Source organism: Pseudorca crassidens, chromosome 4, assembly GCF_039906515.1.
Source record: "Pseudorca crassidens isolate mPseCra1 chromosome 4, mPseCra1.hap1, whole genome shotgun sequence".
NCBI classification, from domain to species: Eukaryota; Metazoa; Chordata; class Mammalia; order Artiodactyla; family Delphinidae; genus Pseudorca; species Pseudorca crassidens.
This window is the reverse complement of record NC_090299.1, coordinates 50,731,154-50,744,344: the sequence shown is the minus strand read 5'-3', so window position 1 is coordinate 50,744,344 and position 13,191 is coordinate 50,731,154. Positions and strand designations below refer to the sequence as shown.

The following is a 13,191-nucleotide window of genomic DNA, read 5'->3' as shown; positions in this document are numbered from 1 at the left end:
TGTTGTTTCTAAAACTTATTTGACTGTGGACTTTTTTTTTAAAGTACCATCTGGTATTCCATAGAACTCTTTGGGTCAAAGAACAAAGAAAACAAGCAAAAGCGTTTACTGTATCCTTACTCTAGGTGCACAGCCCTTTGTTGGGGGCTTTGGCATTTCTGGTGTGCGTGTTTTTCCTGGATGAGAAGATGAGGGAGGCACGGACTCATCTGTCAGTTTCCTTGTGCCGGGCACTGTGCTGGCCACTCTCCTTGCCTGACTGCATTTGAACTCCACAGCACCTGGGATCCTCACTTTGTAGATGAGCATCCTGAAGCTCAAAGCGGTGATGTAACTTGCTTACAGCCACTCAGTGAGGCAGGTGGTGGAGCTGAGGGAGGATCATGGTTGTGGACCCCGAACCAGGGCTCTCAATGGTTCCAACACCCATGTCCTTCAGCACAGCAGACACAGATCCCAGTGCACCCTTCTGACTCCGGGTACCCTTTAGAGGCATTCATCAGTTGCCCTTTAAAAGAAACTGCAGTCAGATTGCACCATTACACACAGACCCTGCTTGGTGAAGACTGTATACCCTTCACATGCAGATAACCGGAAATTAAGTGTGTGATGTGTATATATGCATATCCATATCTATTTATCCATCCAAACATCCATCCATCCACCTACACACACACACACACACACACACACACACACACACACATACATATATATATATAGCTTCCCCAGAGCCCATTACCAGGCCTGAAACATAGTAGGAGCTTGGCAACAAATACTTAGTGACATGAAATGGAGAAATACATGCTGTAATGAAGTATGAGTTCATGTTCTTACACTCCCTAACCTCCTCTGCTTTGTTTTTCTCTGAAGAATTCATCACCACTCGACATATGTTTACTTGTTTTACATTTACTTATGTATTTACTTACAGGGTATCTCCCTACCTTTGGATGTACATTCCTTGGAAAGTTCTATAGGTCATTTATTCACCACTGTGACTCTAAGGAAGGTGCTCAGTAAATATTTGGTGAAAGAATACATGGTTGAATAGAGGGGTTTTTTTTTACCATTAGTTCTACTTTTCCAAAATTTCTCAAATTGCTTTCTTTATTCCTCTGCTTCTTTCTCACGAGTAGTTAAAATCTACTTAGGGCTGTAAATAAAAGTCTACATTCTTAGGTAATTCAGTGGATCAAATACTGAAGGGCTCTGGGTTCATGGGCCTGGGTTGTTTGCAAGGCAGAAACAGCTGCAAAGCCTGTGTACAGGAAGGTGTACAGTCACGGGGACAGTATGCAAAGGCCACTTTCTGCTTTCTGCCACCGCCCGTCACTCTCCCAGCACAAGTCTCCAGGGCAGAAATCCCAAGTTCAAAAAATAAAAATCCAGACAGCATCTCTACTTCCCATCCACTAAAACCACACCCCGCTGGGCTTCTTAACTCAGGATGGAAAATGTTTCAATGTAATTAATCTCCTTTGTAATCCTTTGAAAACCGTTCTTCTTAGAAGGGGTCCATAGATTTCATCTGATAGCCAAAGGGATCTAGAAAGGATAAGGACCCCTGAAAAGCCTTGACTAATATAGAATGCGGGGAATATTTTTGGTTAGTGCTTAGGTAAGGCAAAGGGTTGAAAAATGGGTTTCCTTTAATCTTTAAAGTTAAAAAAAACTATGTGTGCAGTATTTGCCCCTGCTGTCCCTGCTCCCCACCTGTAGGTGGGTGCATTACAATCTCTTTCTTTCTCTCCTCTCTCTCTCTCTCTCTCTCTCTCTCTCTCTCTCTCTCTCTCTCTCTCTCTCTCTCTCTCTCTCTCTCTCTCTCGCACACACACACACACACACACACACACACACACTCCACTCCTTGATGCCAGGAGTGCTTCTGATATCCTGCAGTTTAAGAAGGCAGGTGAAGCCCTGTTCCCGGGACAGGATGGCCCTTGGCTACGTTCACTTCTGCAGAGCAGAGCGGTCAAAATAAACAAGGGACCAGTGCGGAATGCACAGTGCAGCTGAAAGGCATCCTGCCAAAATGTTTTCCAGCCGAATGGAATGGTAGAGATTGAAGCACGCCCAGCCCTGACTGGATTACCACAGCCCCAGAAGCACTTTAATCTCAACTGCTGCTACTTGGGGTGGGGAGGGAGCTGGGGGAGGTGAGGTGATGACTGGGTGATTGAGATGTGTGTGTGCCACGGAGGCCCTCAGAAGCTTGAGTCTCCCAGCCTTGGGGCTGGTGCTGGGAATATGAAACTACTTGCTACAGAGATAAAGTGAGGGATTCTCAAGTATGGGTCTGTTGATAACTTCCCTTTAATTTGGATTCTGTTGTGTACAATCTTTGTCAAAACAGGCTTTTAGCACGCACAGCCTGGTGGTGGTAGATTGTGTATCAGTGGCTGATTGTATCCAGGGGATAAACCAAAGCTTTAGATAGGGATACATTTTCATAATGGGTGTGTGCTGGGATGGGGAGGTGAAGGAAAAAGAGAGCTGACTTGTTAAGAAGGGATCCTTTCATAGCTAGAAACAGCAAAGTAGAAGGAGAAAGAAATGGAACAGAGCATGAATGCTGTAGGACCACCAGAAAAATATTACTACTGTCAAAATGAATGGTGTTTATCCAATTATATACTCGTCTCTAACGTTAAAGTATCTGAAAAAATTTAAAAGCCCAACCTTGGAAGGAATTTATTTTCTTAGGCCACAGAGAATAAATCAAACCACAGTAAGCAGTGATGAATTACACCCGAACTGAAAAATTACACCCAAACTGGGGATACACTAGATTTTCTGCCCACCTGGGGCCCAGAGTCCATACGTAAGGGAAGACGTCCTGTGATTAGATATGAATGTCATGGCCATGAGAGTGACAAGATGACCCCGCAGGAAGGCTAGCAGGGGAGTTGAAGATTGAGAGGCATGTGTGGGTCTGGAGAGGTCCAGCCTCCAAAGGTTGAGCCGTTCACACTTTAGGCTGAGGGAGAAGGAGCGCCAGGGCAAGGATTCAGGAATGTGGTCCAAAGGGAGGTCAAGATCGATTTGCCTGGCGTTGGCATTTTAGAGGGATGGTAGTGATGAGAGATGAAGGAAACGGAAGCAGGAAGAGTAACAGTGGAAACATTCTCTATTACCCAGAGACTCTCCTGGTAGGATAAGATAAAGGGTGTGTGTGTGCTGATTTTGGAGTGATATTTGTGAAAACAGGTCAGAAAAACTGACCGGGAGGCAGGCATAGAGCTCGTTGGAATGGGAGTGCCCATGTCTTTCTGTGTACTTGGGATGTATCAACCCGTGTGCACGCAAGTAAGTGGCAACATTTATTGGGGAAGCGTCTAGGTGGAAATTCATAGCTATTATTTTTGTGGCCTCTAGCTACAAGAGCTAACAGGTGAAGATAGTCTAGAGACCCAAAGTGGGAAAAAATGACATTTTAACATTTTTGTCAGGTAGGCAATTTAAAAATAAACTTGAATTCAATATATACCATTAATGCTAGAGGTTGTGTTATAACAATGCAAAAATGTCTTCTCTTCGATAGCAGTTAAAAAAAAAGTATGTCGTAGGGGGGGCTGGGAACCATATATAGAGGAGGCATATGTGGCTCTGACAGCAGGCCCCACAAAGCTATTGAAAACATACCACGAGTCTGCCCTTCAGAATTAACACTATAACCTATGTCAGGAACTCACTATTATCCTAATATCTGCTTTTGGATTCTGTCCAGTCCCATTAGCGATTCCCTTGTTGATTACTCTGTTACTCGTGAATGTTAATTGCTTCTAAATCTCTTTGGATGTTCAGATGCTTGGGGAAGAAAATTGTGACTGGCAAAGGTACGAGTTTTGTTAATGTGCAAGTAAATAAGAAATCTGTTTAAAGGCCCCACTGAAGTGTCTGTAACTCAGGACGTCATAATCAGCTGATGTGGCATCTTTCTTTGCATGTCTGTTGTATGTTGGTGGCGTGATCATGCATGGTGGTGGGGAACAAGCTTTTGGTGATATCTGTGGTGTTTCTCCAAAATTGGCATGCTTGTAGATACGGTTAGATAATCAACTCCTTCCCTCTGGGATTTCGTCTTGCTTCGTTGCAATGACCTCACTACTTTTGAGATAAGCTTATACTTAGAAAGTGGTATGAAATCAGAAGATGTAAAAATATAATTTGGCCCATCACCTGTATGTTGATCTCCATAGTTTCCAAACCGGAAGGCAGCCTGGAAATAAGCTTCTTAAGCTTTCTTATTTTACCATTGGGAAACAAAGACCCTGGAGGGTGAAGAGCTCAGGGCCACAGAGCCGCCCACAGTGATGCTGGTCGGAGAGCAGGGTTACCTGACTCTTGGCCCAGTGCTCGAACAATCAAGTGAAGGGAAAATGCTAAAAATGGGTGTTTATTATATTTTTCAGAAACACTTCATTGACTATTTGTGAATTTTTTTCCCTTTAGGTGGAAAAACCTATTATGAGCCAATTTTGAGACGTATTTGTTAGTAATTACAACAGTATCCCAGTGAGAGTAAAACAAGATACAGGAGAAAGGCAGAGCACCCAGTTCAGCACTGTGATTCATTCATTCAGCCAGTATTTATGGGGTGCCTTGACCTTAGGATTGATTTAGTGGTGAACAAAAAAGTCCCCACTCTCATGGAGCTTATATCCTAGTGGGTGAGGCATAGGGTAACAAAAACAGGTAAAGACCAGTAATGTTAGGTTGTGGGGAGCCTCGTGGAGAAAGAGAAAGAACAGTAAGGGGATGGAGCCTGGTGAGTTGCAGCTGTTTTATTTTATTTTTGGTGTTTTGTTTTAGCATTTCATAACAGCTTTATTATGATTAACATGAAAGAAAATTCATTCATTGTAAGTGTACAGTTCCATGATTTTTTAGTCAACGTACAGAGTTCTGCAACCATCACCACAGTCCATTTGCAGTCAATCTTGGCTCGCTCCCTTAGGGCCAGACAACCAGTGATCTGCTTTCCGTCTCTAGGGATGTGCTTTTCGGGAAATTTCATAGAAATAAATGGTAACAGTGGAATTGTCGGGTGGTAAGTTTAGCTTCATGGTGAAAGAATGTTTCCCTCTAAGTTTTGGAATAAGACAAGGATATCTGCTCTCACCATTTCTCTTCAACAGAGTACTGGAGGTGAGAAAAAGAATTTAAAGGCACTAGACTAGACTGGAAAAGAAGAAATAAAACAGTCTTTATTAGCATACTTTTTGATAGCAATGCAGCTATTTTAGAGGAGTGTTCAGGGGAGAAATCACTGAGCAGGGATACGAACAGAGATCATGGAAATACCTGCAGGAAGCTTTTCCCAAGAGAAGGGAACAATTGGAGGGGCAAAAGACCTGTGATTAGGTATTTGGGGACAGGCAAAGAGGTCAGTGTGGCTGCGGACGTGAAGATAGTAGGAGAGATCATGACCCTCAAATCATGGGCTTGGGAAGACTCTGGGTCAGACATTTTTAAGGAGACACAGTTTTTAGCATTTCTGTAATCCCAAGTAGTATGGTTCATAAACAGAGCCCAAACTCATCTTGTTGGAGCACATTCCCCAAAGGAACCATCCTTCTGGGACTGGTGTTCACAGCTCACCAGGAGTGTCCAGAAACCATCAAATCTTTCCAGAGTGTTTTAGATCAGAGAGATTGTTACTGTTTTCGAATCACTGAACCATAAGATTATAAGTATCTTGATGACGGGACCTGTGTCATACACATTTTTGTGTCCTCCAAGAAACCACATGGAGTGCTAAACTTAAACATAGAACTCAGTAAATACTGATTATTTGGTCAATGCGTGAATAAATGGCCTGAGAGTGGTAGAAAGGATGGGGTGTCCTAGAAAGGGTTGTTAAAAATACACCCTTCTAAAAATGTTGTTAGCGAGATTACTTCTGAAGCTTCTGACTTCCTTGGAATAATTTTTAAAGACAGGTCCATATGCTGACATGTGAACATAAGTATGTATGTAACAAACTGAACAGTAGTAACATTATTTTCAGGCCAAATTTTACTTGGATGATTGTATTTTGTCAATCTAATTTTTCCCCCTGTTTAGACGGATATGGGAGGTTTTTTTAAACTTTTCTCTGGTATTAAAGGAATATTGGTCTCTGGGCTCTTTGGACCTAGTGCCATTTAGCACCGTCTTACTCTGGGTAGAATGTGTTTAATACTTTGAGATCGTGGTGGAAATTACATGGGAAATATCAGTCCCCAAGGAAAAGATGGGTGGTCAAATTGCCTTCTGACACGGAAGATGAAAGTTGTAATTCTTGTCCTCCTGTTACTGAATTCTCTCACTATAACAGACCAATAATTTATTCTCCTATTGCATTTCTATATCCCCATCTGCAAAGTGGGGGTAACACAAACTTACCCTCTGCCTTTCAGGTTTTTTGCGAAAATCAGTGAACTAATATTGGTAAAATTGGAGCCCCATGGATGAAGGGTACTTTGTAAGTATAACCACATTATTGTCATGTTATGTTCTGTTACTCCAAAGTGCAAATATCAGATGTCTGTTTTTTGCCATATTAGGGAATCAGTAACACCAAGTTGCACACCCAGATATTGAGAATCTGACTTCTTTTGAAGACTTTAACTTTTCTGAACTCTCTAATGGTTTGTCAATATGTTGGATGTAGAAGAGCCTGACCCACCCCTCAAAATATTTGGTTAATGTTTACTAGACAATTTGGAAGAATACATGTCTGCATATTGTGTAAAAATGTTGATATCAACCCTGGATATGAATGCAAGGTATCTGTATTTATCTTCCCTCACCTCTCTCTCCCTTTCTTTTTGATTTGCGTTTAACTCTGTGTTTTGATCAGTCCATTTGTGTCTCAAAGAAACAATTGGTTTCAGGGAGACAACTGCATGTTTCACTGAGGTCAGCGATGTTTTGTTAATGATGAAACTGGACAAGACATTCCTTAAGTTGCTAAGTATTGTGTTTTCAGACTTGGGTTTGGGGGAGGAGGCTACAGTGGTGAGCTAAGTGTGGATCACCCCTTTGTGACCTTGTGACAGCCCAGGTGACTTGTGAGTGGACTCCTGTCCATGGAATGGCCGAGGCCTGCAAGCCACAAAACCCGAGAGCAGGCAGAAACTGTATAATCCTATAGCAGCTGCTTCAACTGATTTTCCCTGCTGAATGGGACATATTTTTATCTTGTTAGGTCAAACAGTGCTCTGGTGTTGTGTGAACAACTGTAGATTGGCCAAAGACATGCCCAGCTTAACTCATGGTATATATTTTTTTAAAGGGTGGCTATCACCCTTTAAAAACTCCAGAGAGAAATTTTAAAAGGGTTGTGACTGCTTAGCGAAGCCCATTTTAGTGAGACCCCCTGGGATTTCCAAGGCTGTAAGATCTTATATCTGGAAGGGTCCATGCATGTCTCTCATCTCTAGTCCTATTTCTTGGCCAATTCTAAGTATTCCATCTGATGGGTACCCGAGCACCCCCAAAGGCTGACCTACTACCCCGAGAGGCAACTCTTTTCTGTTAGAGCATTCTTTCTTGAGTTGAACCCAAATCCACCTTCTTTGTATCTTCCACGCTCGGGTCCTAATGTTACTATCCATCCCTACAAAGAACCAGCCTTCCTCCTCCAAAGTGACACCCTTTTCCAAGTATTTGGTGGTACTTATCGGGTCCCCCTGCCTCAGTTCCCTCCACAAGCAGAGCTTGTCTGCTTTGACTTCCCGACTCTTTACCCCTCTGGAAGCTTCTCATTGTCTACATCTTTCTTAACAAGCAGCACTGAGAATCTCCCTTCTGCAGGCCTCATTCTGCATCTCAGAGTCAAGAGATCTAATCAGAGGTCTGGAAGAGAATGACCTCGCAGGAATCGTCTGGAATCCCATGCGCCCATGGATTTGGTTTGAGTAAGGACACAGCAAAACCCACGTCCCTCTGTGAGGTGCAGATGACTGACAGGGAGAACGTTGTTCTGGTTAATAATACAATCTGCTTGCCTCCTGGATATGCAGCAGTCGCCTACTAATTCGTTAGAAGTGAATTAAGGCTGTTTACTGATGTTTTAAAGTAACTGCCAGAGTGAAAAAAAAGAAAAGGTTCATCCTGGATGAGACCACTCACCTACTTGCAAGTTGCTGTTTATTTTAAGCCGAGTGCATAAATAATATATTGAGATAAGAAGGGTGATTTCAAGCATTAGAACACGAAGCCTCCTGTTTACTAACTGTCATTGGGCTGAAGAGAATTTAAACAGCTCTGAACCTTTTTGTCTGTGAATGAAAGGCATGAAATTAACTTTCATTTCGTAGTTAGCAGAAAGCATGATTAAGGCAGTCTTGTTGATGTGTCTTCTGCCGATCGGGGGCTCTTTTGCTATGCAAGACAAGCCTGGCGACAGAAACAGGGGTTTGAAACAAGACGCTCTCCCCTGCGCTGCCACCACCCCAAAGAAACATAAGCAGGGATCTGTCTGGGACACTGAGTCAGTGTGTTCTGAATGTAAAGAGAAATAGTGGAAGAATCCTAGGCTGGGTTCAGGGGCTCTAGTCCTGACCACCAGGAGCTCTGTCTGAAACTCACTCTCTTCCCCTGTAGAATGGGCATCATAGCATCTGCTCCCACTGTTTCCCAGGAAGACAGTGAGACCCCAGTGATGTCATCTTTGGGAAATGGCTTTGAAAGGCATCAGGTGTCATATCTGGGCAGGACAAGGCTATGTTTTAGGTGACTTACGTAGAGTGGCTCATTTCATCTGCCTGACAAAGCTATGGGAAAGGTACTGTGATTATCCCAATTTTACTACTGCACAACGTGAAACTCAGGAAAGCCAAAAGGACTTGCTCCATCAACTCGCAGCTAAATGATTGCAAATTGGGATTCAAACACCAGGCAACTGGGGGCCCGCGTTTGTGTTCTTCGCTATCACTTACTTGGGAGAAGGGGCCAGGTTTTCCTACGTAAGATTATGCCTCCCAGTCATGCTCAAGTAAATGAAACATATTCCTAATAGCCTGGACCAAATTTAGCTTGAGAAAATGCAGGTATGCTTCTCCATGAGTGAATATCAGCAAGGAGGATTCCCATTGGATAGGGGTGTAGCCAACGGTATGGATTAATTATATTTTATGTGTAAAGAGCCTGGTGATACTTAGATGAAAAGCCTAAAGTGAAAAGACCTATTACTTGGAATGCTTTCAGAAACAAGAAATTTGATTTACCTTTTGTCCCTGTAAACTTGAAAGTGTGATAGCCTATTTTGGAGTATAGGGAGAGTGTTAGAGAATGAATAGAAAATGTATGGAATGTTTAATTTTGCATGATTATATTTCATATTCGCTGAGGTGATGGTGGCAAATAGAAGTGCATGATAATATCACAGCATACTTATATTAGATGTTTTGATGAAATACTCTGGGTTTTACAGTCTGATACAGGAACCCTTTGGGATAGGTCCTTATTAAGCAGATGAATAGGAATGTATTTGTGAATGTATTCGCGTCATTGAAAATATGTAATTTGTATAACTGCTTTTCAATTTATATTTTACATTATATTTACTTGAATTTCCAAGGAGGAAAGAGCCTGAAGTGATTGGTGAAAACAAAAATGATGTGAATTTGCAGATCTTTTCCCTTGAAATATGCTCAGTCAGTAGCGGGGTCATATTTTAAGGAGTGGCAAAAATGGGGGTCCGATTTACTTTCGAGTTCTGAATGAAGCAGTTCAAAAATAAGATCATTTCCATAATCCCAGAAAAATGGACAGACTCATGAGAAGTAGTCAGCTGAGGGGAAGACTAAATCCTGCATTTCCAAATTGCAAAAATCTCAGCAATTGCTGTTGTGCCTTAGCTCTTGTTAATACAGTAAGACAATTGCATAATTAAATACATTGTGGTATTTCGATAACTGGAGACTCTGTCTTTTCATCCCAATATGCCACTGGCCGGGGTTGGGAAGCATCTCAGTGTTTTAGGGAGGCTGGATCATTCTTTCACATCACGTCCTCTGCAGTGTACTGCGGCTCCTCTGGCGGTTCTGAGACACTTCCCTTTCGGGTTATTTTTAGCTGGTTATATTTAGACAAGGTGAAATTAAGCAGGAAGTCCCCCAAAGTCTGACTTGGCCGTGGGAGTTGAGGATCATTTCACTAAAAGGGTCCCTGGTGCCCTCTAGATCTTCCTAGGAAATAGTTGGTGAAAAGTGAGCTGAAGATGAGTGCTGTTTGGGGTAGGGGAGCACCTCTTTGGGTCAGAATTGTGAGGTGACTTAAAAGAGTCACTGAGTGGGCACGCTCCAGAGCTGGGGTCCTGGGTTCAAACCCTGGTACAGCCTCTTACCTGCTGTGCGGCCCTTGGAAGGATACAAAGTCTCTCCTGTGTGCTTATTGGTAAAAGGAGACTCTTGGCCTTGTTGCAAGGCTTAATTGAGTTCATATATGGAAAGAGCTTAGGAAATATGAGGCAGTTTGTAAGCACCCAGTACATGTTAGCTAGTATTACAATATTAGGCAATCTGGGAAGACGTTTCGTAGTCATCTAAATGTGGCAAATCTTTGAGGAAGAACAAATAAGTAGATTTATGGTTTCATCCATTCAAGCAATATTTACTGAATACTTTATCTATCACCATCCTGGGTGTCAAAAAAACAAAGATGAATAATATTCATTCCCTACCTTGAAATAGTTCCATGGAATTGGGAAAATAGACATGCCAATAGATGATGATGATGATGAAAATAATAGCATTAAAGCAGTGTCTGGCAGATAGTAGGACATTTTAGTAGGGACTGATCTGTCATCACAGTGTCTCTGGCACCTAACACATGGATGGATAAACGAGTGGCAGGAATTTGGTTTAAGATTCTTTTGTTCGAGTGTCAAAATGGTTTACTAGCACAGAATAGGTTCCTAGCTGAGTGGTCACTTAGCATATAGCTGGGGTGCGATACATGCTTGGTGAATAAATGAAGGAATCAATGCATACATAACATTGACTGTAAGCTTCTTCTCTTTAGGATTACTACAGTCAGTTTGAGAAAGCAGGTGTATTTGCTAAGGTTGAGTACTAGGGCCAACGCTAGGGTGATACAAGTGAGCACCTATGGTACAAAATTGAAGGAGGTGCTTACTCTCGGAGTTGTACCGGTGCCAAGGAGGCATTCACCCTCCGAGAGTCCTGCAGGTGCTTCCTTAGATGCCTCAATTTCCTCACCCTAGTCCAGGCCCCGATGACTGTGCTTCATTTGTACGTGTGTTTGAACATTCCCCCCAATTTTATTTTGAAAGATTTCAAAGCTACAGAAAAGTTGAAAGAACAGTAAAAGGAATGCTCTGTACACCTTTTACCTGTATTCGTTAAGTGTCAAACTTTGGCCACAGTGATAATATCTCTCTCTCTAGACATGTCTTTGAACCTCATGCTAATTCACCAGAGAAATCATGTACCCTCCATGTGCCCCTGCTTATCATGCACATAATGTTAAATTTACTTCCTAAATTCTGCATCTAACATTATAAATTTGGAGGAAATATCCAAAAAGAGCATAAGAGAACTTCGCCTAAATATTTTTGCAAGTTTAGAAACTGCTGCTTGAAACTTATTTTTAGACTATTTATACTACTGACTTATTTAGAACACGGCCAATGTAAGACGCCTAAAATTTTAAAAGGTTAGAAAGTTTTTCTGGATGCTCTTACATTCTCTTTCACAGAGGAGAGATTTTCTTGAAAAGGCAAATTTCCTTGACCATTATTTTTCTGAGAGCCTTTCAAAAGTAGACGATAGTCCAAATACTAATACAATGCGATCATCGTTTCCCACGTAAAGGATATTCACTGTAAGGGGTGACTTTGTAAATATAATATAGAGGCTGTTTATACATTTGGCGATATGATCTCCAAACTGTGTGTGGCAGGATTCCCCAGAAAGTTGCGATATTTCAGTGGTTTTGGAAGTGCTTTCTGTGAAGCATAGGGAATCTGGGAGGGGACTCAGGACCCCCATGGATGGTGGCAAAGGGGGAGGGCAGAGGAAAGGGAGTGGGACCAGCATTGGAATCCAAGCCACTCCCCCCTGTTGCGTCCGAATAGCTCTGATATTATGTGCTTTACACTGGCATCTGCCTAAGAATCAGTTTTCAGGAAAGTGTGCTAAAAGTAAAAAGAAAGAGCTTGGAAACCATAGCACTGGCAGCTAGAAGATAAAATAGGAAAAATGTATGCTGCAGTGTTGGTTGGCAGTGAGAAACGATAGCTGTCAACTTGCAGGGTGGAAGAGGTCGGAAAAGCCATGAAAAACAGACACAAGATCTAAGATACAGTTGGTGTCTAGGAGTATAAACAGGGTCAAATGCCCATACATAGCCTGAGGCAGTGATTCTGAAACTTGAGTGACTCCTGGTCTTTAACCCAGAGATTTTGATTCAGTAGATCCAGGGAGGGGCTCATAAGTCTGATTTTTTTTTTAACAGTCACCCTGTACCACACAGATAAAAATTGCCCTAAAGTCACGTCTATAGCATAAGATATCATAGGGCTTGTCATTGATGAAGATGTCTGAAGTTGTCAAGAAAATGTTATATTCAGCCCAGTATAATGTAGCCCTTTTTCAACTTCAGGGACATTTTAGGATGAGTTCTTTCCAAAATGCTTAAAATAGAAAAGATTATCTTGAATAACAGAGGTGGAAAGACGAACAAGTAAGTAATTATACTGTAAAGTGGACTTTACTAAGTCCAATGGGAGAGGAAAGAAAGTTCATGTCTGTCTGAACCCTGTGGTGGGTTCTTGGAAGAGAGAACTTCATGGTGGGGCCTCATGGCTTAATGGGATAAGTGTAGGCTGTGGAGTCACATGGACCTGGGTTTGAATCCTGACTCTCCTATTCACCGGGTGTAGGACCTTAGGAAAATTTACCTAAGCTCTTTAAGCTTGGGCCCTCCTCATAGGGTAAAAAATGAAAATTAAATTAGATGATATATTCAAAGGATGGAGCACAGGGCTTGCAAAGTAATAGATGCTCAATAAGTGTTTGTAATTACTATTGTGTCTCTTCAAAATGGACCTTAAAATGGGTAGGCTTTTAAGAAGGCAGGAATGAGGGTGTGTTGTCTACTGCTTTTGTTTTTGGCTTTTGGATGGGATGGGGAGAGGAAGCAATAGAATATCCTCAAGAAGAGGAACAACAT

The 13,191-nt window shown here is 42.1% G+C and overlaps 1 protein-coding gene across 2 annotated transcripts in view; it reads left to right on the top strand.

Annotated features, from left to right (window-relative positions):
* The window catches only part of PPARGC1A (PPARG coactivator 1 alpha), a 662,747-nt gene that overhangs the window by 191,011 nt on the left and 458,545 nt on the right, over positions 1-13,191 (top strand). The window contains exon 2 of one of the 2 annotated variants that reach the window (XM_067735648.1): positions 6,408-6,472. The exons of the other annotated variant lie outside the window; for it this stretch is intronic. Within the exon in view, the coding sequence (XP_067591749.1) occupies positions 6,455-6,472 (18 nt within the window). The 5' untranslated portion in view covers positions 6,408-6,454. The remainder of the gene's footprint in view (positions 1-6,407; positions 6,473-13,191) is intronic. 2 annotated transcript variants of the gene reach the window in all.